Source organism: Anoplopoma fimbria, chromosome 24, assembly GCF_027596085.1.
Source record: "Anoplopoma fimbria isolate UVic2021 breed Golden Eagle Sablefish chromosome 24, Afim_UVic_2022, whole genome shotgun sequence".
In the NCBI taxonomy this organism is placed as follows: Eukaryota; Metazoa; Chordata; class Actinopteri; order Perciformes; family Anoplopomatidae; genus Anoplopoma; species Anoplopoma fimbria.
This window is the reverse complement of record NC_072472.1, coordinates 16,308,686-16,335,630: the sequence shown is the minus strand read 5'-3', so window position 1 is coordinate 16,335,630 and position 26,945 is coordinate 16,308,686. Positions and strand designations below refer to the sequence as shown.

The 26,945-nt window shown below is 39.9% G+C and overlaps 1 protein-coding gene across 4 annotated transcripts in view; it reads left to right on the top strand.

Moving 5' to 3' along the window:
* Positions 1-26,666, top strand: part of mink1 (misshapen-like kinase 1) — a 35,387-nt gene extending 8,721 nt beyond the window's left edge. The window contains exons 8-31 of one of the 4 annotated variants that reach the window (XM_054625558.1): positions 1,298-1,376; positions 3,348-3,523; positions 3,650-3,719; positions 3,843-4,053; positions 7,736-7,843; positions 8,419-8,505; positions 10,371-10,547; positions 10,654-10,824; positions 11,347-11,412; positions 11,739-11,818; positions 11,922-12,025; positions 12,126-12,217; positions 12,954-13,105; positions 13,295-13,412; positions 17,401-17,517; positions 17,788-17,899; positions 18,243-18,392; positions 18,990-19,133; positions 19,787-19,921; positions 20,055-20,155; positions 20,282-20,431; positions 20,518-20,677; positions 20,794-20,933; positions 21,035-26,666. In XM_054625558.1, coding sequence (XP_054481533.1) covers positions 1,298-1,376; positions 3,348-3,523; positions 3,650-3,719; positions 3,843-4,053; positions 7,736-7,843; positions 8,419-8,505; positions 10,371-10,547; positions 10,654-10,824; positions 11,347-11,412; positions 11,739-11,818; positions 11,922-12,025; positions 12,126-12,217; positions 12,954-13,105; positions 13,295-13,412; positions 17,401-17,517; positions 17,788-17,899; positions 18,243-18,392; positions 18,990-19,133; positions 19,787-19,921; positions 20,055-20,155; positions 20,282-20,431; positions 20,518-20,677; positions 20,794-20,933; positions 21,035-21,118 — 2,984 coding nt within the window. In that variant the 3' untranslated portion in view covers positions 21,119-26,666. Of the gene's footprint in view, positions 1-1,297; positions 1,377-3,347; positions 3,524-3,649; positions 3,720-3,842; positions 4,054-7,735; positions 7,844-8,418; positions 8,506-10,370; positions 10,548-10,653; positions 10,825-11,145; positions 11,413-11,738; positions 11,819-11,921; positions 12,026-12,125; positions 12,218-12,953; positions 13,106-13,294; positions 13,413-17,400; positions 17,518-17,787; positions 17,900-18,242; positions 18,393-18,989; positions 19,134-19,786; positions 19,922-20,054; positions 20,156-20,281; positions 20,432-20,517; positions 20,678-20,793; positions 20,934-21,034 lie in introns of all 4 variants that reach the window. The other 3 variants (XM_054625557.1, XM_054625554.1, XM_054625556.1) reach the window with 3 other exon arrangements.
* Positions 26,667-26,945: the final 279 nt, after the last annotated feature.

Genomic DNA, 26,945 nt, shown 5'->3' with positions numbered 1-26,945 from the left:
GTTTCTCTTGGATAAAATAAGATGGTTTATTTGTCATTAATGACGTGATAAAGGGTTTGATTTTTAATTTGAATAGTTGATATATAGTTGATTGAAATCGTCAAAAGTCTCAACCTTAGTCGTTGTCTCTATCTTGTGTTTATTTTTTATTTTTTTTATCATGACAATGATGACGACTAGATGTTTTTAACCTTTTAACTGTTTTTTATTTAGTTATATAGTTTTAGCAGAAGTAAGATGTGTCGTTTGTAGTCAAATAATTCATGGAAAAAAGTTCCCTTTTGTCTTCCATGATGGAATTGGGCAAAGTGTGACAGCTGGACTTTGGTCAATTTATCTACAAAATAGAAAAAAACAGGAATGACAAATGATATATGTCATATCTGTTGCTGTTTCATTGAGTTTCATCGTTGTGCTAGTTACAGTAATGTATTCATTAGCCTTACAGGGTATGGTTTTTCTGTTTGTTTTTGAACATATGAATTATTGAGCATCTTTTCTCAGAATATATTTTTCATTAGCTGTGTTGGCAGACACCCTCCATACCATTACTGTTTGTATATTTTATAAGAAAACACAGAGCGCAGTACGGTGAATAAAAGGTTATCATTAAAAAACAAAGTCTGTACAGTTTATCAGCTAAAACAAACAAATTGGTTCATTCCAGGTATTTAATAAAGCACTAAAGGCCACAGCAGTTTGTAACTCCATCATTCTCACTGAGAGGATGGCAAAACTGCCAACATCCATTCCTTTTAAATAAAAATAAACCTTAAAAGTCTACTGAAATAAATACTTATTCCTCTTATATATTATTACTTTGTATGATACATGTCAAACATGCATGGTATATGAAGCACACATAATCAGTAGCTGTGATTCCTCGTTCCCATAAATGTTCTTCCTGCCTCAGGCTCTCTCAGTAACGTTGCTTGTGTCCAAAAGACTGCCATATAAAAGCCTATTTACTGTGAAGCTAACCAGTCAGGTTTAGCTACCTACCTACGCTGGGAACACAATGACTCACAGTCCTTGCTCTTACATTCAATGTAACAATAAGCCTGAGGCACCAGGAAAGATTGGATAACAGCAGCTGTAACCATGTTTGAGGATACGAAAAATATGTGTAAAAGGGGCTAGTATTATTTACAACCTACCAGATGTGGGACTATATAAACTCTGTCTTACATTTGATTTATTCTGATGTTACTTTTTCCTTTTTATTGTAGGTCTTAGAATGGCTAGGGGGATTTAATAACATCTAACAACTCTCACCATCTTTTTTTTATTTCTGCAGCCTTGTGTGACATGCACCCGATGAGAGCCCTCTTCCTCATTCCCAGGAATCCCCCCCCAAAACTTAAGTCCAAAAAATGGTGAGTTATTAACCACCCTGTTGTGTTGCTTACATAAATCATATCCTAGACACCTAGCAAGCTCTCCTCATGTGATATCAAATGTGCATAAAGTCTCAAAACCTTATTATGTTTCCAAAGGCAAATTCAAGAATAAATGTGAAAAACAAATGTGGTGTGAAACCGGTTGTGGGAGGGGTGCACATTTACATGCACTGTAATAACGTGGTTGCTCAGTCTACCAGATGCTTGAGAAAGCAGGTAGCTGCAGAGCAACAATAGCCAGGTTGAGGGGATAGTTTAAATTTTTTGAAGTTCAGTTGTATGAGGTACTTATTCATAGACAGTGTACAATAGATGACGATTTGTACGCCTACAGGTTGGAGAAACAGACGGGAGTACCAGCACAGTAGCAAAGCAATGTACTGCTGTGGATGGGGGCAGCAGCAAAACATATTTTAGCCAGAGAAAAAAGACCCAACTAAAGAAATCAATACCAGTTAAAATGTACCATATTAGAATATTTTCACAGTTTTACCTTGCCAGCCCTCTCGAACAGGGAACTAAATACATTATATCCCTCTATGCTCTCTTCAAAGCCCCAAGATTCCTTTGACAAAAACAGTAATTTACCTGCAGAACACGGGAGTTGGTGGTCTACATCTAGCCTTGATTGGTTAGTTTGTTTGTGTGTGTTATTGTGGGAATTAAGAGTTTTAGAGGGTTAGTTCGGATTCACCAAAGTCACACAATAACACAAACAAACTAACTGATGGAGGCAGATGAAGACCAGCAACTCTCGTGTACTTCAAGGTAAAATAACTGTTTTCCTAAAGGAGTCTGGTGAATTTGAAGTGGGCATACTTATTGTAAGTCGCTTTGGATAAAAGCGTCTGCTAAATGACTGTAATGTAATGTAATGGCATAGATAACGGCCTCAGTTCCCTGTTGGAAAGGGCTGTCTGACTCGGTAAAAGCAAACTATCCCTTTTAGTGCTTATAAACAAACTTAACAAGTAGTGCCTGTACAAGAAGTGATTACAGGAACCTCTCTGATTTCTCAAAGCAGATGTTGTGCTTCCAGTGACCTTGGGTGCATTTGTGCCTCTACTGGGGAAAGATATTTAGGATAGCTGTCCCTCACTCAGATTTCAAGGTGTGAGAGGTCATGTACTTGAGACAAATAGGATTGTGAGCAAGATGAGAAGCTGAACACTTTTAAACTTAAACATTTGCCATGTTCTTTCTCCTACCCTGTTTTTTGCTCCCGTTCATCTTTATGCTGCTTGTTAATGGACCCACTTAGTAGAGTTTATTGTCCCACTGCATTAATGAAATGTTTATTTCACATAGTTCTTTTTTTTTATTCCAATCATAAAGTAGTCACTCAATATAGTGTGACCCAGATGAACAATTATGCAAATATAGAACACAATTACTTGAACTCAATAACTCTTGGTTACTATTTTTATACATTATTAACCCCATACAGGTAGTGTGTATTGCATGGAGTTGAATTTTATTTTGCAGTGATCATGTTGTGCTCCCATTTTAAGTTGCAGTTTCAGAGAAGTTAGAAGAAAGTTTTTCAGCTTGGCAATGTACTGCTCATTCTGTTTACTGGTACTTGATTCAGATAGTAGCTCCCCTGCCAATCAAATACATTCTGTAAAGACATTACAGAATGAAATGGGTCGGTGCACTGTTGTGATATTTTCAGTTTTTTCAAGTGTCACACAAAACTGCAAGCATGAACGGAGAACTTTGGCTTTAGTTCATACTTGTTTATGAAAGGGAGATTCCTATAAATGTCACACACATGATTCCTCCCCAGAAAATGTTAGACATGTTAAAGGGGCTAAAGATGGACTTTGTCCCACTTGAATCCCTCTTCTTGGCAATAACAGCCCAGCTGCCAGCTGATCCATACCTCCCTGCCCTCCCACTCTTCCTCACTAGTTTACCCTCCTCTCACCTCCCCATTCCTCCCAGGTCCAAGAAATTCATTGACTTTATAGAGGGCTGTCTGGTGAAGACATATACCAGCCGACCATCCACAGAGCAGCTTCTCAAGCACTCCTTCATCCGGGACCAGCCAACTGAGCGCCAGGTCCGAATTCAGCTCAAAGACCATATTGACCGTACGCGCAAGAAAAGGGGAGAGAAAGGTGAGCAAATGAGATGGAAAGAGCCTAAATGGGTGTCACCCAGGGTACACTGTCTCTTCATGTACTGTATAATACAATGTTTTTTTCATGTAATATTTCACTTCTCTTTGCCCATTTTCATTATAGAAGAAACAGAGTATGAGTACAGTGGTAGTGATGAAGAGGATGAAAATCGTGGGGATGAAAGAGAGTCAAGGTATTTGCAATTTATGTATTGCCTTAATCAATATATTCTCTCACCAAGTGACTTGTGTTCTCTGTGTGAATGATTGTCCTCAAAATCCTCTCCCTCATTTTTTTCTTTAATTTTGGTCATCAGTTCTATCCTCAACCTACCCGGTGAGTCCACTCTGAGGCGGGACTTTCAGCGTCTGCAGCAGGAGAACAAAGAGCGCTCGGAGGCTCACAAGAGGCAGCAGGCCCAGCTGGCTGCTCAGCGTAGGGACCCTGAGGAACACAAGAGGCAACTGTTGCACGACCGACAGAAACGCATTGAGGAGCAGAAGGAACAGCGTCGCCGACTTGAAGAGGTAATAATCAACTAAGAAATTTCTACCTTTTTAGGCGGAGTAGTATTATGAGAAATACACTTTTGAGCTGTTTGTCCGAGGGTTGGGTGAGAAGAATAATACTACTCTCATATCTGCATGCTGAACATGAATGTAGAGTAAGGATACTTTTATCCTAACTTAGCATAAAGACTGGACGCAGCTGGAAAACTAGCCTGACTCTCCAAAGCTAGAGAAAATTCATCTCAACACCTCTAAAATGTGTGCTGTATTCTATTTCCTGGCAACCACTATGTTCAAAGAAAAAAAGTAGCAGCACATAACTCTGTTAAAGTACACCTTGATATTTTTACACTTTTTTTTTTTATTAGATTAGTTAGATACAATGTGTTAATTTGTGAGCTTTAGAGGTGCTGGTAGGTGTAATATATATATTTTTGAACTTTGTAGATAGCAAAGGTAACGGTTTCCCCCTGCATCCAGTCTTTACGCTAAGCGAAGCATTTTTTTTCCTGGCTCTAGCTTCATACTTACACGCAGGCAGAGACTGGTATCAATCTCTTCATGCATCCTTGGCAAGAAAGCAAATAAATGTTTTTCCAAAAGTGTCCAACTACTCCTTTGAAGGAAAACAAACATACTTTTCTTGCCTTTAATCGTAAATTTCTTATTTGTTTTCGTTTTGACACAACACTTAACATTCCAATTTTGTCCACGATAATTGTAATGCTCCCAACTCAAGATTTGAGGTCTGGTATCTGCAAAATAAAATTCTGCATAAACTGAGCACTGGGGATGGAAAGCATATCACTCAAAAGATCCCTAACAGTGCATAAAGCAATATGACACTCAATTTACAAAAAATAGGTGTGTTTTAGGGACCTTGCTGTTATCTAGGTTGTAAGTTTAAATGCACACATTCATAGAAAAGTCACATACTAATGCCACATTTTCACCACTAACTTGTTTCTTATCATCATGTCCTTTCTTTTTCTTGTCTGGTGCTGGTTTTTGATTCATTCTGATACATTCATAAGTACAAACATCAGATTTTGTGGGGCATAGACAAAATGGTGTCTTTGACCTTATTTCCACTGTCAACCTTGTTTTAAAATTAAATGTAATCCTGCACGTTTTACCAGAGGCTCTTGATACTTATACATTATGCAAGACGTGGAACATTTTTAATTCAAAGCAAAACTGTACCAAGCAACAAGAATATTATGTCCCTTGTCTGCTCAGCTCTGGTTCTTGTCCTTCATCCATTTAACTACTTGCTGTTGCCCTTTTGTTTGCCCTTCTATTATGTTTTTGGTTTGCCATTGGTTGCTTTAGTCATAAGTGCATAGCAGTTTTGATCAGCCTTCTATTATCGGCCTACTAAACTTTTGTTATGCAATATACTTAATGTATATCAATCCATGAACATAAGTAATAAAATATAAAACAACATATAAGGGTAACAAAGTTTTAATCTTTGCAAATAAAAGTCAATTTTTTTCCATCACCAACTCAAATATATAACTATAACTATATAACTAGGTGCAAGTACTGAACAAAAGTTCAGGTCACCTTCACTGGCAACAGTACATTTTCAACATGTTATTCACTAACATTCATGGTTGAATAAATAGGTAAACAGTGGGGAATAAAGACTGATATTATTTATGAATAGGTAAAGAGTAGGGAATAGAGTGTGAAGGAAAGTCCACCTTCTTGCAACACTGGTATGAATTATTAATTCTGCAAACATTCCACCTGAGTGAGAGGATTTTGTAGCCTAGAGTGAGATGTTTTGTGAGTATGATGTTTGTTGCAATGCATGGAATCTGTGAAAAGGTAGTTTATAAGTTGATCAAGATTTAGTCTTTCTGCAAAAAGACTATTATGATGCTGTGAACTGAATGTGTTATTTAGAATCACCATTATTGGCAAAGCATGTGTGCACGTACAAGGAATTTAATTGTTTATTTGCATCTTTCTCAATGTATTTGCACAGAAAAAAAAGAATAGTTAGATGGACTACTTGTCTACCTAAGCAGTGACAAAATAGGTGTGTATGTATATATAAAAGCAACGATGACCAAAAATTTTATAAAAATCAAACACCCACATATAAGTCAAGTGTTCTGTAAGTTGTAAACAATAAAATAGTGCAAAAATACATACTGAATGGATATACATGGACCGGGTGATTATGTAAAGTATGTGCATGTAAAGATGTCAATAGTACATAGAATCTATATGCATGCTATTTTCTTGCACACTATGTATGTTTTTTATGCTTTAAGGTTAAAGAATTCACTCTAGCTAAAATAAGACATTTACCCTTAAAAAATGCATGCAGTAACGTATGATAATGATTACATGAAGGCAATCCTAGATCTGGATCACTACTGAAATAATAAAATGTATATATATTGTATTTTGTTACAGTCAACCACAAAGATTCTATCCAAAACAATATTTTACACTAGATGTTGGTTTGTATCTGTTGTAAATGCTGTTAAGTGTTTGCACATTACTGAATGGAACAATACAAATTCCTACTGACTCTGGTGGATATCTTGGATTTTGTCGCAGTTGACAAAAAGTTTTGCTTTACACTTGTGCTCCAGTCAATATTTCACATCCCCTGAATGTGTCATCATGTTATCTTCTCTGTCCAGAAGGCAGCTGAACTTGCTTTGAAGTTTTATCGGATATAGAGTTGACAAAAAAGTGTTGTCATAGTGACAAATCGTCTTGGAAAAAGCCTTGTGGATAGCTCTGCCTGACAGACTCTGGCCATCAGCCCTTATCAGCAATTAGTTTATTGTTTGGCTGGTTAAGTCAGATCATCATGGTCATTTTATGCATCATGTTACCACATGCATCAAACTAATATAGGAAACTTTAGAAAGATGGCATTCCATGATTTTTGTGCTTAGATTTTCATTTGTTATTGATCGACATATAGGACTTGGGAACAAATATTGTTGCCGTTATGGACGACGATAAAATTAAATAAAGATTTTGTGTTTATGCTGTGATTTAATTGTCATGGTTGATGAACACTTTATGCTTGTAGCGATTATTTAAGCAGAGGTTTTGTACGTTGCTGAAGATTTTGATTGACTGTTACTCGGCTCATTTGTGGGCTCACAAAATGCCAGCAGCATCTGAGGAGTTATGTGGGATTTTAATGTGACACCCCATTTACACTGATATTGTTACTGAAAATGTAGTGCAGTGTCGGAAAGTATTTTACTGCAGTATAAATGAGCTCTCCTGATATACCACCACCTCCTTGTCTATCTTCTCTGGCTCCTCTATTGGATTGTAGTGCTGACAACAATTGAGTGGACAATAGCTTTGTGTGCTGTGTGTCATTTCACCACAGAGAACAAGCCTTGTTGTTTCAAAGTCCCTTTAAAAAATATATAAAGACTGCTCCCTGCTAAACGTGAATAACTGTGGTCAGTTTGAATCAAAGCAGCAAACTCTGCTGACGATTAGGATGCTCTAGGTGTGCTTATTGGAGTGTTTGTTTGAATGACTCACAGCCCTGCATCCCCACTCCATTTTATTTCTTTTTTCCAGCTCTTTTCACAAAAAACAAAGGGAGGGTTTGCTTTTAAGCAGGCTATCCATTATAAATGTCCCTGTGCAAACATAGCCTGTATTCTCATTTCTCTTTTTCCTGTCACCCTTTCTCTCCCAGCAACAGAGAAAGGAGCGAGAGATGGTGAGGCAGCAAGAAAAAGGTCCCCATCGGAGACTCGACGATATGAGACGGGAGGAAGATAGAAGGTTGGCTGAGAGAGAGCAGGTAACCAACCGCAGGAGACATGGGGTCTGCAGACAGCCAATCAGTGTTTGAGTGTGGGCGTGTCCACCAGCAACACAGTGCAAGTTGCGCTGGTGGTGAAATTCCATGAGTAGGTTGCCATAGCAGCAAGGGTCTAAATTAGTGTATTTATTCAGAGATGAGTTTTCTGTGGGTGAGCACTCTGCGTCTCTTGTGCTCTGTTTCCAGTCTACTCTCAGTAACACAAGAGTCTGGCAACACGGCATCATCACCCTGTGCTCCCAAATACTCATTTTATGCCACAAACAAGCACAATGTACTGCGAAATATTTAAATATTCTTTAATGTAGTGATTTATGACCATCTCTATCTAGTGCTAAACAGTGATGTCATGTTTCAATGGTAGCTTGTATTTGTCTTCTAAACAGGGACGTTGCATGTTTTGCAGCTAAAATTTATTGTTAGAATTGTTATCAGTACAACACACGTCTGTTTACTGGAATTATATTACATAACTGTTCTGTGCCTCTATCGTCTATATCCTGTAATTTCTCTTTTCCTGTGCCTGTCATTCCTGCCTCCTCACCTTTCCTCAGGAGTTTATCAGACATAAGTTAGAAGAAGAGCAGCGGCAGTTAGAAATCCTTCAGCAGCAGTTGCTTCAGGAGCAAGCACTGCTTATGGTAACTAGTCCTCACTACTCCTTTGTCATGTCTTGTTTTGACTGCAGAGGTTTCCATGTCCTCTCGGTTACAATAGATCATTAGTAAAGGAGATTCATTGATCAGCACAGAAAAACATTGTGTGTTCTCACAACAATATGGTTTGTTTCTGTTTTGTCAAGTCATTTTTATTTACATAACCGGATATCACAAATCACAAAACTGCCCCAGGGGGCTTTATAATTTGTACAGAATATGCCACCCTTTATCCTTACACCCTCAATTCTGATAAGGAAAAACAGCGTTGCAGTGCTTTGTCAAAACAAACACTGCAGTGGTGAATGTTTTGCTTGTGTTAGAGTAGATCCTATTAGGTCGAAGAAAAGGCAGATGATACTGCATGTCTTGAAAAGGCATTCACTGACCTAGATTTTGAGGTTCATTTTGGGCAGATTCTGAGTTTGTTAGTTTAAGTGTATCTTGCTTACACTGAAAGGAAATTTTGCCACACTCCTTACATCTTCGCTTTAGCTAGCTCCTGTGAAGCATACGAGGTGCTGTCATTTAGATTGAGCTATAGTGTGAGTTCTCTGTTCTCGTTTTTTGGAGGGAGAAATAACCAAATCCTTTCTACTGAATTTATCAGGCAATTGAGATAGTTTTCCACATATCCCTCCTACGTTATACATATACACAGAAATGATGTTTGTGTATCTCCATAAATCACAGGGACAGCCGCAGGATAGTGGCCCTGAAGTAGTTTTGAGAGTTTACTGCCACACTCGTACACAGCACACCCCGTGGAACAGTGCAGTTCAAGACAATAAGGCTATCATTCTCTTGTATTTTCTCTTGTATTTTGCTTTATTGAGCTGTTCTCCATGTTATGCTTCAAAAAAGAATATCAGCATTCTATGATCTACGATATAAATGCATATAATTTCTAGCCTGGACTCGGATGCAATGAGAATCAAAACTGTTTTGGAGGTGTCCAGGACTCTCCCTTTTTAAAACAGAAAATGTATATCCATGTTGAACATCTATGTCAGGGTGGCTGCAGGGTAGATTTCCTTTTCCACAGGAGCTCATAGGTCCCTCAGAGGGATATGCTGTAATCCCTGGATTATGTCCTCGGTCTACTCAAATAGGGAGGCACCTGGGTGAGGCATACTCGCCAGGTGCCAGGCTTGGTTTTCTCACTGTGCAGGAACACCACATTGGTTTCTGAAAGGCCTTTGGTTTGTTTGTTTCCACAGTCGCATGCTTTCACTCACCACCCAGAACATGTTATGAGCATCGTAATGTAGACTGACTTGTAAATCTTTTGCTTTGCTTTGCTTTGCTTTGCGTCACATGGTGATTTGCACTTTAAGGAGCGGTTAAGAACAACAACAAAGAAGAAAACATTTAGATTTTATCTTTATTGAAAAGATTTTGATTGAGTGTACCTAAGATTGTTTATCAAATGTAACTATGTGAGACATGTTTTTCCTAAGAATGGAAATATAATCGCTGCTTATTATAAGAAGTAATGTACTTGTACACGCTTCATTATGACTGCTGTGGCAATCCAAAGGCAAGGAGACCTGTGCCTAAAACTCACAATGAAAAACAACTGACTCGCTTTTACAGTCAGTATAATATAGAGCACAAAAAGGTTTTGCTAAAGACACGCTCAATATTTGTTTGATGTGGGTTGGTAATTGATTGTTGTAATTAAATAAGGAGTACATACGTCAAGATGATAAAGTATTTATTATCTGGTGTAGTAGTGGAAGTAAATCAGAGGTGATCAGCTAAATTTAAACCTGCCTGACCTGTCTGTCAAGTCCAGTCTGAGGCAGGCAATGGCTTGACTGCAGTGTGTTTTTTTTTTTTTTGCCCAGGAGTATAAGCGCAAGCAGCTGGAGGAACAGCGACAGTCAGAGCGACTGCAGAGGCAGCTGCAGCAGGAGCATGCCTACCTGGTGTCTCTGCAACAACAGCAGCAAGAAAAGAAGCCCCAGCTCTACCACTACAACAAAAACCTGGAGCCCAACAACAAACCTAGTTGGGCCCGAGAGGTAGCAACGCATTTTTTCTACATTTGAAGCATTAAACACCACAGTCACACTGCTGCACACTGGCCTGCAATGTACATCCTTCTTTCAATTGTCATCCTGATCTCAGGTGGAGGAGCGGAGTAAGCTCAACAGACAGGGCTCACCCAAAATCTGCACCACTGTCTCTGACAATGCCCTCCAGTCACGCGCTGACTCAATCAGCCAATCAGGAGTGGTCCAGTCTGCTCAGACCCCACCAATGCAGAGGCCTGTTGAACCCCAAGGGGGGCAGGGAAAGGTAGGTGTAAAGCTCAGATTAAACAACACAAGAAACAACTGCTTATACCTTTCTGCCCTGCATTTTTTAGCTGCTTTATCCTTCATTGTCTCTGCTACCTTGTTTATGCCTTTTTTTTCTTCTTTACCCTCCTTTCCCTCTCCAAATATCTTTCATCACTTTGTCCCTAAATGTAAAAAAAAAAATCTCCTTGGAATACGAACACAATCTTGCATTCTCCTCCACCTTGGCCTGCTTCTCCGACTATCTTGCGCTCTCCTCCTTCCACTTTGCTGCCTCTCCCTCCTGGTATGCTGCTGCTGCTCCTCCTCCCCTGTGCAGTTCCAGATGGCTCACTTGGTTCCACTGAAGCCTTATGCTGCCCCTGTCCCTCGTTCCCAGTCCCTCTGTGATCAGCCCACTAAGACCATGTCCGCATTCCCCACCCAGGATCCCTCCCTTACCCCCAGCCCCCGTCCCATCCACTCTAGAGAGCTGGTGCGTCAAAACTCTGACCCTACTTCTGAAATCCCGGCACCGCAGGCACACCAGATGGGAGAGGATCGCGGCCCCTGGATCCGTCTGCCAGATGTGGAACTCCCACCCAAGGTGAGATGTTGTGGCTGGTTTGGACCCTGCAGTAGGTGTACTGACACAAAACATAACCACAGTTTGCAAAATACTCCCATATTGACACACAAATAGTATGTTAGCTTGACTACAGTAAGTAAACTCACTTCAAAAGGTCTCGTTTTAAGAAATAAATAAATACTCAGTTTCTCTCACACAGTAGCTGGTGGATCCAACAGGTTGTCCATCCACTGCTTTGACAGGCATTTAGTGGTGGTTAAAATTCCACCCTGTGCTTTCATCTTAGGAAAACTCCGTTTTTTTTGTCAGAACACTGTTAAATGCAAGACTGTCTCCATCCTCAGATTCCACAAAGGACAGCGTCTATTGCCACAGCTCTCAACACCAACCTGACCTCTGGCATAAGGCATCCAGTGCGAGCCAGGTACTAAGGACAGCCAAATGATTTATCAGATATTTACCTAAATTAGAGCCTGCTAAATGGTGGTAGATAGACTTCAGATAACTGATTTGTATCCTCACGGCAGCAATCCAGATCTCAGCCGCAATGATCGCTGGGAGAGAGGAGACAGTATGAGCATCATATCCAATCTCCCCCAGACTGGCTCCCTAGAGAGGCATCGCATCCTCAGTGAGTCCCTCCTTCCCCAATGCTATTTCTCTGCAGACTGTCTTTACAGTACGTCTGATTTCAGAATTATAACTACACTCTGCAACCTTGTTATTTGCAGGTTCCTCCAAAATGGATTCGCCCATTCTCTCCCATGACAGCCGTCATAAGCCAGGGGAGTCTCGCACCTCCTCCCGCCCTGGGCGCCCTGCTGTAAGTGGTTCTTTCAAACAGACAATGTATTGGCTGTCTCTTCAGTATCCCCTACTTATAACTGGGTTTGACATCAGTGTAGGAGTGCATGCAACACAAAATATGGTTTTATAAAAACACACCTGTTCTGTAAACTGACATGTCGTATACTAACTCAAGGTTTTCTCCTCACATTACCTTTCCTTTGTTTTATATGCTTCACACTATTGCTGTTTCTCTCTCTTCTCAAATCCCTGTTTGTTGACTTTACCTCAATTGTGCAGAGTTACAAGAGAGCTATAGGGGAGGTTAGTATCTGTGTATTTTGTGCGTTATGCAGTCCTCAGTGTTCATGCATGAGCTGCATCTGCATTCATTGGCTGTAGTACATGTTGAATGAATTGCATGATCTACACTGTTTTTATTTCATGAGTAAATCATGTTTTGTATTTGAATGATATCCCACTCTTGTCATAAAAGCATTTTCAATGTATTTTTTTGTTACTTTGTGGACATCTTTCACTCATGCCTCAAAATCATCCCATCATGCCACCAAGTGGCAGGCTCTGAATTCTGAGAGCTTTGGGAGTTTTGGGACTGTTTTTGAGCCCAACCTCCTGATGAGCCCTCACCTTCAGTGGTGTTTGGATTGTCTTTAATATTATTTGTTTTTTTCTACTTTCTGTGATAGCTGAGATTATGTTTAAAACATTTTTGAATGTATCCTTAAAGTAAATGTGTGTGTATGTGTGTGCAGGACCATGGCCTCTTTGCCAAGGAGCGGGCTGAGGAGCAGCCAAGGCCCCCAGTCAAGGCCAACGATTACTCCTCCTCTTCGGAGAGCAGCGAGAGCAGTGAGGAGAGTGAGAGTGGCGAGGGAGCTGAGGAGGAAGAAAGCCCCACAGATCGGTAACACTAACACCTTCAGATTATAATATTTCAAGAAGCCATTGTTCACACATTGTTTTTATTCGTCAAAATTATTTTAAAATACAGTATTCAATACTCTGAGTAAAACTGCTTTCTCTCTTGACTCTTTCCATAATCAAGCTTGGGGTCTGATGTCATCCTTGGCTTCTATTCTTCTATTGATTTCAGTCACAGGGATGGAGACACTGATTCAGTCAACACCATGGTGGTTCATGAAGACGAGGGTGAGGTGGGAGAGGGAGAGCAAGCAGGAGGCTACGGGGATCAGACCATGCTGGTGCAGAGGGTGAGTCATCTGTGCATGTTATGAAGCTTAAAATGCATTGGGACTTGATGGAAAACCAACTCAATACATGTCAAAGAATATTACAAAGCTGCAAGACATCCATCCATCCATCCATCCATTTTCCGTAACCTGCTTATCCAGTTAAGGGTCGCAGGGGTGCTGGAGCCGATCTCAGCTGTCAATGGGCGAAGGCAGGGTACACCCTGGACAGGTCGCCAGTCTGTCGCAGGGCTGACATATAGAGACAAACAACCATTCACACTCACATCCACACCTACGGGCAATTTAGAGTCTTCAATGCACCTAACCTGCATGTCTTTGGACTGTGGGAGGAAGCCGGAGAACCCGGAGAGAACCCACGCTGACACGGGGAGAACATGCAAACTCCACACAGAAGGTTGTCCAGCCCGGGCCCCTCTTGCTGTGAGGCGACAGTGCTAACCACTACACCACCGTGCAGCCCCTGAGTTATTGTATGATATTTCCAAATCAGGCAATGCAATACTGATGCTACATGGTTGTCCAGTGCAAGAATATTCAGTTGCATCACATTAGAACAGTGTCAGCCTTTCATTCATGTCACCCAGTAGATTGCACAATTGATATAATCTTCAGGTCATGTTGCATACCACTGTGCAAATGAGATCCTCCCCATATACCAGAGTATTCATAAAATGTGATAACTGATGTTCTAACTGAGAAAATAGTGGGTATAGATTATCTTGAGGAAATGTATGAATATCTTTGACTCTTTCCGAGAGAACACCTTGTGCAGTTGGCATTTACTAAACATTTTTTACACCACCGTGCAGCCAGCTGCAAGACAGTTGTTCGTTAATAATCTTATTTTATTTACACACTTAACTGACCAAATTAATACATTATTTGGAGCCATTTTCCACACACCCTTGATGAAGTTTGATAGCCAAAAAAATGTATATGCCCAAAACATCAACGATGCTCTTCGGGTTTCACTGATGGACACCTTTGAAGATTCCATGTTCAAAAAGCACTCAGGAATAAATTAATCCTACAGGAATCAGAGATACAATCGAGTGCCAAGTTTGTACATTAAAAAAAACACCCTGTGTTAGAGTAGGTTGGCATAAATCTTTATAGAGACAGTATATATGATTTCAGTGACAGACGGCATACATCTTGCAGGTGGCTAGTGATGAATTGAATGTGGGAGTTTTGTGTGTTGCAGCATTTGAATATGCAAAGAGCTTCAGATATTTGTGCCAAGCTACAGTGACAAAACAGAATTTTAGGGAAACATAGGGAGTTATTATTTTGCGTGGCATTTTAAAGCAAACAAACATTGTACATTACATTATACAGAGGAATTCTGCTTACTTTGACACAAAACAGTTAATGTACTTTTATTTTTTAAAGTAATTCAGCTTCACTGACGGCACAAATATTCAGTTGCATCACATTAGAACAGTGTCAGCCTTTCATTCATGTCACCCAGTAGATTGCACAATTGATATAATCTTCAGGTCATGTTGCATACCACTGGTATATGGGGAGGATCTCATTTGCACAGAGTATTCATAAAATGTGATAACTGATGTTCTAACTGAGAAAATAGTGGGTATAGATTATCTTGAGGAAATGTATGAATATCTTCGACTCTTTCCGAGAGAACACCTTGTGCAGTTGGCATTTACTAAACATTTTTTTTCCACAAACGGTTAGTATGTGGAAGTAAACTGAGCAATAAACAGGATTCAGAGCATTGATATAGCAGCAGACAAATATTTGCTATGTAAAGATATAATGAAATACAGTCCCTGACAAAAGTCTTGTCACTTATCCATTTTGTAGAAACAACAGCTTATAACCTGACTTTTAATTTATCCATTGGTTTTAGAAATGGCTCATATGAAAGCTAAAACCCTCCCAAATTATGTTTAATATACTAAAATAAATTTGCTTCACTGAAGAAAGATTGATCATTTAATGAACACAGAAAGGTCAGATTTTGCCAAGACAAAAGTTTTGTCGCCTACAGAGAGTAATGTGAAAATTGAACAAATAATTTACTTCAAATACAAAAATATGTTGCATAACATCAGTGAATTAAGTAGTGGTGCTGTGAGATCCATATTTAATATCTTGTATGACTTCCATGAGCTTGAAGGACTGCATCCATGCGGTTCGACAATGATTCATACAATTTATTGATGAAGTCATCAGGAATAGCAAAGAAAGCAGTCTTACATGCCTCCCAGAGTTCATCAAGATTCTTTGGTTTCGTCTTCCATGCTTCCTCTTTCATTCTACCCCAGACATGCTCAATGATGTTCATGTCTGGTGACTGGGCTGGCCAGTCCTGGAGCACCTTGATCTTCTTCGCCTTGAGGAACTTTGATGTAGAGATGGAAGTATGCGATGGAGCACCATCCTGCTGCAAAATTTGACCCCTTGTATGGTTGGGAATGTAAGAGGTAGCTAATACTTCTTGATATTTTAGGCTATTGATATTGCCTTCCACCCTGCAAATCTCTCGCACACCCCCATACTGGATGTAACCCCAGATCATGATTTTTCCGCCACCAAACTTAACTGTTTTCTGGGTGAATCTCAGATCCATGCGGGCTCCAGTAGGTCTCCTGCAATATTTGCGGCGGCTGTCATGTAATTCAACTGAAGATTCATCTGAGAAATCCACCTTCTGCCACTTTTCCAGCGTCCATCCTTTTAGCAGGCTATGGGCCTTGGCAAATGCCACACGTTTTTTTAATTGTCTTTTGTTTGGTGCTGGTTTCTGGGCACTGATTCGACCATGGAGGCCATTTCGAGACAGAATTCTACAAACTGTCCTGGTTGACACGGGGACTTGAGGTGACCAGGCCTGGTGGAGCTCTGCTGCAGTGGAAAAGGGGCTGGCCTTGGATTTTTGAGCCAACAAAAGGTCCTCCCGAGCAGTTGTCTTGCGGGGTCTGCCGGACCTGGGCTTGTCAAAAACATCTCCAGTCTCTTCAAATCTTTTTCTTATTCTTTGTACTTGACGCTGAGACACATTGAAGGTGTCAGCCACCTCAGCAGTGGATCTGGTCTTCAGCCTCTTGATAATCAACGCTTTGGTCTCAGGGTGAATCTTAGGCATGTTGTCAGAGGTCAAGTTGCAGTTGATGTGAAGGTCTGGTGTGCTGGGGTTCTTTTTATACACACCCACTAATTGATTGATCAATTATTGATCACAGGTGAGGCTGTAATCTAGGATTGGGTGCATCATATGACAAGGCGACAAGACTTTTGTCTTTGCAAAAACTGACTCAGTGGGCTTTACCAAGCTGTGAACGTTAGAATGCTTTTCAGCAGTTTCGTTTGGCACCAAAACATTATTTCAAAAGCTGTTGGGATTGAAATTAGCCATTTCTTGTAAAAAAAAAAATTGATTACAAATATATTTGAGGGGCACTTAAGGTCAACTTGTACCCAAGCAACAAGACTTTTGTCAGGGACTGTACTGTCTACCTGAGCAGACGATGAAGTCTCTCTCCCTCCATGCATGCTTTTAGTGCATGTTCTTGCATGTGAGCGTGCCCCAGTGGCTAGCTCATGGCCACCTCTCAGCACTGCTCTCATACAGCGGTTACGGCGGTTACAGCCGTCCCGACCGTCGCCGTCCTTGTCCCAGAAGCATAGCGCCTAATCCTGTTCCCTTTTAGTTGAACACTGTCAGCACATTTGCTGCAGTTTGGACCGTTAGCGTTGATAGCTCTGAGGCGCCGACTTAGCCGTCACCATGTTGAGGCCATTAATATTGTCCCAAACTAGTATTTAACACCTTTTCTTTAAAGCAAATCTGTTCACAAATGTTACTTTACTTCTTGTAGTTCTTCACTGTGGTGTGCTACCCAGAGGGGTCAAATCCCGGTAATTTTTGCAGCAGATTAGATTAGATCCAAGTCTGCCAATGACCATAAGTAATACATAGAGTTTTGTGTTTGTGTGTGTTTCTCTTTCACCTCTAAAGACCCCAGAGAAGAGGAGCCATAATGGATACACTAACTTGCCAGATGTGGTGCAGCCCTCCCACTCCCCCACAGATTCAGCCACTCACTCCTCCCCTGGGAAGGACTCTGTTTATGACGTAAGTTCTCATGATACTAAATATATCAGTACTAAATTCCTTTTTTTTCCAAGTGTTCCTTCTCTGCCCTCATTCCAGCCATGAAGTGCACCCATAACACATTACAATTCATTCTTGTTAGTGGAGACATCACAAAAAATACAGCTTAAATGTGCCGTTTTAATGCCTCATACAGTAGGCACAGAAAATGTGTTTTTAACATTTTAAATGACAAAATAAAATCTCCACAGACATGATGTTCACTTAAACAACACCTTTCTGCTTCACCAGTATCAGTCCAGGGGTTTGGTTAAAGCATCTGGCAAGTCCTCCTTCACCACCTTTGTGGATCTGGGCATGTACCAGTCACCAGGAGTTACAGGGGATAACATGTCTGTCACTGGTAAGTCAGGAGCTTAGACTTGAAGCAACATGCTTGGAATTTCTTGAACATTAGGCAAAGAAGGAAAACATGAATGCAAAAATATTCATTACCTTAACCGTCAACATTATTTCTTGTGCAATGAAATACTGTAGGAAATTAAATTCTGCAGTTTTTTCTAAGTATTATATCTATTATATTACAACATAATTCTTTAAAAATGTTACTTTTTAATTATCTAATTTCCCTTTTTAAAAGGATGAGTGGGAGATTTGTGTCTAGTTCGGAACCTTGTACCATTTTGCCCATCGGTTGTGTTTTCCCTCGTCAATTAAGCCATTTCCATCGGGGCCTCCCTGTTTAGGCTCCAGGTTTGAGCAGCTGAAGATGGAGGTGAGGAAAGGGTCCATGGTGAATGTCAATCCCACCAACACACGCCCCCCCAATGACACACCTGAGATCCGCAAGTACAAGAAGAGGTTCAACTCCGAGATCCTGTGTGCTGCCCTCTGGGGTGAGAACAGATTCAATACTCGAAAAACCCAGAGAATTACGTTAGATTATTGGTGCCACAACAGAGCCAAGTTATTTTATCCCTTCTTATCTCTGGCCCAACCTCCTGACAAAGAACTAATATGATAATATGACCAAAACTAACAAAACGTAGTGTGAAATAAATAACTAGATATCTGGATGTCAGTTTTATCGATTAAATTTCTGCTCTTAAAGCCTCTTCTCACAAGCTGTGAACCAAGAACCATCTTTTACCCAGGTGATGACCTGTGGGGAGAAAGTTATCTGAAAGTTCTGTTTTTATAATGTGTCAACAATATGACCTTCAAAGTCCTGTTTCTCCATCTTCAAAAAAGGGTTGTAGGAATAGAATAGCTGTCAATGTGTGACATTGCCGCAGTTACATCACATATATATTAAAGTTGTCTTTTTTTTCTTCTAAAATTCTAAATACAATGAAATCTTATGGTGGTATCATGTATGTGTTGCAGGAAAATTAAAGCATTCAAAATGTCCAATAAGAGTTTAAATACTAGGAAAATGCAATCGTTTAATTCAAAATTTAAAAAGTTATTAATTTGCGGATGTGTGTGTCCAGGTGTGAACCTGTTGGTGGGCACAGAGAACGGTTTGAAGCTGCTGGACCGTAGTGGTCAAGGCAAGGTTTACCCCCTCATCAACTCCCGCAGGTTCCAACAGATGGACGTCCTGGAGGGCCTCAACCTGCTCATCACCATATCAGGTCATTACTGCCGCTCATAACCAGTCTGCTCTCACTACACTTGGTTAAAACCGTCTGTACTTTTGGCAAAAGACTACTGTCTTTAATGGGATGCCAAACACTAGATGCCAATTGTGCTCATGCCTTCAGAGTGATTTTTTTTGACTTTGCACTTCAAAGCCACAGGAAAGCTTTTTTTTATTTGTGTGTGCTGTGTGTAAGAGCTTTGAGGTGTCGAGAAAAGATAATATCACAATATTTTTTTAAACAAATCAGCCAAGCCAATCGAGAACTAAAAATGGGGAAATATGGGTGAGTCTTACAAAATACTAAATTTATAATGTCATGATATATTGTTGATGATTACTAATGTTCTTATCAGATATTTACACATCACAGCAGAAATATATTGTCAACATGTTTGCACAGCTAAAACACAAGTTTAGACATTTGTGCCAGTAACTATAAAGCAGTCAAGGAAACCCACTTTTAAGTTAGATATCATAGTATTATGACAATATCAAGTTATTTTAGTGATATAACTCCCAGCTCTTCTGTGTATTGTCTGCAAATCTTGATACGGTGAAAATATGAATGAAACCTCAATTTAAATGCATTTAAATAATTACTGATATAAGTCTCTTTGTAAGTGATCTCCCACTGTGTCTATTAAGGCAAGAAAAACAAGGTGCGTGTCTATTACCTGGCCTGGCTGAGGAACAAGATCCTCCACAATGACCCTGAGGTGGAGAAGAAGCAGGGCTGGACCACTGTGGGGGAGATGGAGGGCTGCGTGCACTACAAAGTGGGTGAGTGGTGACGGCTGTTTATCACTGCTGTCTATTCCACTCCGGGAGAAATTCTCATAAATGCATTAGGGCACAGTGAATTATTGATTGCCAAGGATCTGATGTCAGATGGTCTTGTGGTTGTTCTATCTAGTGAAATATGAGAGGATAAAGTTCCTGGTGATTGCTCTGAAGAATGCGGTGGAAGTGTATGCTTGGGCGCCCAAACCTTATCACAAATTCATGGCCTTCAAGGTAAGTCTCCCCTTTCCTATGAGCAGGATTAGTTATGCAAGATCAGTCAACCAGAAGAGCATTCGAGTAGATTATCTTCTGGCACTCACTTTCTACTCCTGAACCCCCTCCACTCCTTTCCATCAGTCTTTTGCAGACCTGCCACACAGGCCCGTCCTGGTCGACCTGACAGTGGAGGAGGGTCAGAGGTTGAAGGTCATCTACGGTTCATGTGCCGGCTTCCACGCCATCGACGTGGACTCCGGGAACAACTATGACATTTATATCCCCGTTCATGTGAGTTTGTACAGCTGTCAGACGGCGGTGTTCTGGGTGATGTGAGACCTACAGTGACTTATCCCGTCTTTCTTCATCTCAAACAGATTCAGAGCCAGGTGACACCGCACGCGATTGTATTCTTGCCCAGCTCAGACGGCATGGAGATGCTGCTGTGCTACGAAGACGAGGGTGTCTACGTCAACACCTACGGGCGAATCATCAAGGACGTGGTCCTGCAGTGGGGCGAGATGCCCACATCTGTTGGTGCGGATCAAATCTCCAAAAAACAAACTTCCATGGACATAGATCAAAGTAGATGTGTCAGCTATACAAACTGTAATCACCTTGCCAAAGTACTAATGTTACCTTTTGCCTTGCAGCTCATATCTGCTCAAATCAGATCATGGGATGGGGAGAAAAGGCCATAGAGATCCGTTCTGTGGAGACCGGCCACCTGGACGGTGTCTTCATGCACAAAAGAGCTCAGAGGCTGAAGTTCCTTTGTGAGAGAAACGACAAGGTGAGAGAGATGCAAACTTAAAAAGTGTGGGACAGTCAGGCCACTAATAGCCACTGAACTTAAACACATGCATGTCCTTTTGTGTCCGTGCTGTTCCTCAGGTGTTCTTTGCATCAGTGCGGTCTGGAGGCAGCAGCCAGGTGTACTTCATGACGTTGAACAGAAACTGCATCATGAACTGGTGAAGGAACAGCCGCTCTGGTCAGTGTGTGGAACCCAGCAGGGTTTCGGAGAAGAAAGGGCATCTGAAATTCTCACAAGTGCATGCACACAATTGTGAAACACCTTTCTCCCTTTCTCTTCAGCTCTTTTTCACACACACACACACACACACACACACACACACACACACACACACACACACACACACACACACACACACACACACACACACACATACACTAACAACCCATTCCAGCCTACATGTACACTCCTTAAGACACAATTTTCACAGAAGCCCCCCGATAACATTCTCCCTGGACTCATCATGAAAAATCACTGATGAGCTTCAAATGTTAATATCATCTATTGATTTGTACTGTAAATATTCTTGTCTTGATTTACTTTACTTGGTGGACCCGTGTTCTGTCGTATCTATTTGGTTCCTCATTGTGGAGTATGTTAAAAAAAAACATTCCTTGATGGTTCTACAGTACGTTTTGAAGAAGGCATTATTTACCAATACTGTATGTTGAAATGAAGCTGTAAATAGGTAGCACCTTACACTTAGATCTGAATCATTTGCAGGCCTCCTATATAGCCTCCAGTCAGTGTGTTGCCATCGGACACATGGACGTCAAAAAATAAAATGCTGGAACATCTGCAGTGGCTTGTGGACCCCCATTGTTGTGGGGCTCCCATGATTTCAGGGAGGTTTAAAGGAAGGATTTAGTACAAAAAATATTACAAAGGGACATTAAAGTCAGGACGAAGTAGCTTGTTGAAGTATGTTTAGTTATGTATAGTAGACAGTAACCTGAAGTCCGACTTTCACAAGCTTTTTTCTGACCTGAATGGCAAATGATGTTGCAACTCTTAATCACAGCAAGTACGCCTTGAATGCTTCAAAAGCTAAATAGATTTCAGTTTAAATGAATAAATGATCAAACCAATCAGAAGTCACATATATGTGCAGTACTCAGTTAATCAGTAATGTGAAATCTCCTGCCTTGCCTTTTTTTCTTGGTTTAGGTGAAGCCTTTCATTATTTGACTCATCAGGCTTGTATCTAAACTTTTTGTTTTCATAGATTTACATAATACAAAAATGTGTTATTTATATGTAGTGATTCTGTATTGCTATTAGCCTACTGGTTTACTTAATTTTACTGTAATTATATTGCCATTATATTGCAATATATGCTAATCTGTGGAGTCTTTGTTTGAAGAGGGGAGTTTGTGTATTTGGCTGATCGTGTTGGAGAGTGGTTGACACCTTTTTGAGGAGAGGGGTATTTGTCAGTAAAAGAGGATGCTGGTGGAACGTGAAAAGAGGGTGTCACTGATTATTGTGATTAAGCGAGATCATTTTCGTGGTCCTTTCACCCTCCTACCACAGTGATCTACCCTACTGTATTATATTTCAGTTCTAAGACTATTTAGTTAGTGTGGGTTTTGTTTTTTTTGCAGAGAACAGCTAGGTGTGGTACAGTTTATTCTTTGTCTAAGGCCAGTGGAGAGATTTAATGTAGGGTGACTCTGCAATACCACAGAGGACTCCATCTCATCAGGCACTTTGAAGAAGACTGCTGGAACACATGAGACTTAATATATTTTATATCTATACATTCTGCCAAAGTTCACAGCATATTCTGCAGCGTGGGGTATGAAGCTAGGGCAAAATAAACATTGCTTAAATGGCGACTTTAAAGATTTGTGTAGAAACTCTTCCTACAGATCACTAACCAATGTTTCTTTCTGTATATACAGCTAAAAAATATCATGCTTATTGAGCTGCTTTCCTTTAGCTTTTGACTGTGTGTGTTTTTTTTTTTTCTTGGAATTAAATGTCTGCTTTGTTTAGGCAGCTGCACAGGGGAGATTCTGTGTGCTCTCATACACCAGGTAGTACAGTAGAAGTATGATGCAGCATCATCAGGAAGTAGATTGCTGATTTCCTGTCAGCAGTGGGTTGGTAAACACATGAATCAAGCTTTTTGATCAGTGATTCACACAGTTTTACGGCACCGCTGTGCTTCTGCAGCACTTTGGTATCAACAGGTGGACATTTTAAAGCCACTTCTATTGTCAGCATGGAATTGTTTGGAAAATGTCTACATTTTCCAACAAGTTGGTTCATCTGCTTATAAATAGAAGCTGACATGTTAATGTTAAAAGAACACAACTGCCTAAAAGAAAAAGCTTTAATTTATTATAAAAAGGAATCTCGGTTAGTGATCAATGGGATAATCTGCTAAATGTCGCTGAGGAGATATATTTAATAGAGGCAAAAATAAATCTATAAAGAATATACATAGATGGCTACTTTTGTGGTGAGATTATAAAACAAACTGTAAATGGGCATGGAAAGCACTTTCACTTCAGTAAACATACATTTATAAATATATCTCGAGCAGATACTTGGTGTGCATGTAAGCCATTGAAGTAGAGTATATAGTTCTGTATCAAAGTTGTTTTCCCATTTAGCAAATGCGTTTTCTTGAGTATCTGTCATGTGCCATGACATTCATTTCTAATGTCACTATAACAATCCACCAGGAGCTCTGGCACTTGTGCTTTTTATGGTCAAATCATAATTTTTTTTATCAATCTGCCATGTTTACAGTTAAAGCAGTGCCTTGGAGTTGGGAAGGTGAGAGATTAAAGGATCGGTTAATAGCCCCTCCCCCTACCACACATACACACTTGTTTCTTACTTGAAATCTCATGTAGGAGAGGAACAACAAAATTTGCCCCTTTGTTAGGATTTATACCCTGTGCCACTTAAGTACACTTAAATCAAATCCTGAATATCCCTTTGATGGACTTCAAATGCTTTTTTGGCACCATGTATATTACCTAAAAAATATTTTCAGACAATAATCAATTCAGATAGTTGCAATAACAATTTAATTACCACATGTCCAATTTATCAAGTGTAACATGTAAAGGATCTTCTCACAGTGAGAGCCAGCATAATGAAAAGCCATACGTATGAAACGTGTTCGTAGAAGAAAAAAACCGTAGTACTTGTGCGCAGGTCAAATTCAACTCTGTGTGTGACGTCTGCTCAGAAAATGTAGGTTCTTGCAGCAAAAATGAGATTAGCGCTTATTCTTGAACGATGTTGATTGCATAATCTTGTAGTGGGGAAAGTAGCTTGATATATTCTGAAAAGCCTATTTTATAAAATGTGTAAATTAGTCTATATTGAGAAATCAAAGTGAATGTACATCTATAAGACAGATTTGTATTTATATGAACATGTGTACTGCTCTAATAATCAAAGCACAATGTATTTTAAGGCAGAGATCAGAGCTATAATTGCAACAGAGAGATGGATTTTTTGTTTTTCCTCATTCACTCAGCAGTGGACAAACTCGTCAGTATGTAATCAGTCTTAGTAGTTGGTGATAGTGAAACGAGTCGTCCACTGAGACAGCTGTGTGTATGTAGACTGTCAATTACTGCAGCATTTCTGTTGACTAGCCATAAAAATAACGTCTGTCTTCTTGTTACCAGAGGAGTCAACTTCGGCTGTGATGCAGACGCTTGTGATGACTCACAGACTGGTGTGGGATCTGGCCCTCTTGTGTAAATTGCCTATGTGAAGGTGACAGGCTGTAAATATGCTCAGGTGATGACGGGAAACAGCACACAAAGTGGTGCAGTGGTGATATGAAGGGCGTGATAGCTCTTGATGTGAGGTTATTGGCTCTTGGCTTTGGTATTGTATCAAAAAAAGGCAGCATTTAGTAAGTGAAAAAGTTTATTGATCAATAAGGTACATTAACAGATTACAGAAGAAGACAATTAGTCAATTATCAATTCTTGACAACCTCATTTTTTAATGCGTTTTTGTCACCAGGTATGAAAATCCTTCAAGATTAACTCCCCTGATTTTACACATCGGAGTCTGTTAACAGGTGCTCGGGAGTAATACTGCATGTGTGGAAAAAGTTTGAAGAAGTGAGGTGAATTTACCAGACCTCTAGCTCGCCCCTCATCTGCTACTTGTATAACACAACACAATCTCTGACCAAACTATGAGCAGTCGTAACGGTCAGACATTTTCTTCTGCAAAAATGTTTGCAACATCTCAGTTGTTGCCTGGCAACATCATTCAGTGCACTTACTGCCAACTGAAACTGAAACAGACTGTGGTGTGTAAAATCAATGGAGAACTCTTTAACACACATTCTCATGTTGCCTAATAAAAAGTTTATTTGGAATACTTTAGTGTATTTCTACCTCAGCTTTTGTGCACAAGCTCAGTGAGGAACACCATACTACTTCCTTGCAGTTAAATTTGATTTAAAAGATAAAGCAAAATACCATAGCAACATATTCATTAAATCTTCTTTATCATCTGATTTGTGTTGATATTCTGGATAGCATTTCTAAATAATTTGACTTTGTGTTTATTTTAAGAAGGCCTTTATTTTACAAATAAAAAAAGATCTCTCAAAACAAGTTCTTGCTCAAACTCTTGTGGCTCAGCAATGTTTAAAATTGTGATGAACATTGACGTGTAGTTTATGGATGAGGTGCTACAAACTGTCATCAATTTATTTGAGGGAATCTGTTCAAATATTAATCTTATCACATTGTAAGCAGCAGAAATTCTTATAATAGGTTGTGGTTTGTAACACAGTTCTTGTTACAATAAGTCGTAAAAGTTCTATTTCATTTTGTGCCAAGAGCCATTAAAAGAACCTCCTAACGCATTAGTTTCAGTGTCAGTCTGACCACGAACATGGACAGATTGGATCGCTGAATTCATGTAAGGCGGCTCTGAACAGCCAAGATTCACAAAGTTTGTCATCAGAAAGAAAGAGGCACCATGGAGTTTTAGGTAAAGCGTTAAACATGTAGAACATCGTCCTGAGAGACAGTTATTCTCTCAGATGATGACATTTCTTTTTTAATAAGCAATACAAGCATTTGAACAAATCAAACCGTGGCTGTTCATCTCAGTGTGACCTACAGAATGATTTTTCAGTGGCCTTTGGCAGACTGAATGTAGGCTGGTTCGTTTGTTGCTTGTTAATGAAGTTGTTCTGTATTTTACTTTTGTTCATAACCACAAAGAATAACTACTGCTTCGCTCTGTCAGTTTAACACAATCACCTGTTGGGATGCTTGTTCTTGCTTCTCTGTAATGAGATCCATGGAACTGCCTTTGTGAACTCAAAGTATCGATAGTTAATATTGTGATGAGGCCCTCCTCTCTCTTAGCTTATATTCTCAATAAAGTATGAAGGGATTAGCAGCTGTAGTTGGGAGTGAGGCCGATCAAACTTGGGGTTTACTTGGAGCTCTAAAACGATGTGGATCTTTGGACAGAACTACAATATCTATTATTCTTTTTCAATAACTGGTTTTTTTTTTGGGTTTTTTTTAAGACGGTAAACATCTTTGCAATGTTTTAGTGTGTGTGCGCGCGTCTGTGTTACTTGTGAGAGGTTAACTCTAGATTGTATTTCATAGACTGATCAACTTTAAACTTTCAAAAGATTGTGTTGAATGAATTCATGTCTTAATACAGAATTGTTTGAAAAATAAAATACCTTAATCTCAATAGTCCAGTTTCATTTCTTTGACCTCTGAAAAATGTTCATCATACAATAGATTTTCATTTCTATGAACTGCATTTCTTTGAATCATTACTGGAGAGCTCTCCAAAATAATTATGTTCATACTTTTTAAAGGCCCTGCTCACCTCTATTCGATCTCTGCTCGGGCTGAAGATGGGCAGAGCTACGCTGTGATTACAAGATGTCACCGGACTTTGTTGTACTAATAAAAATGATAAAAGGTGTAAAAGTGCAACAAAGATAAAGGAGATTTCAAA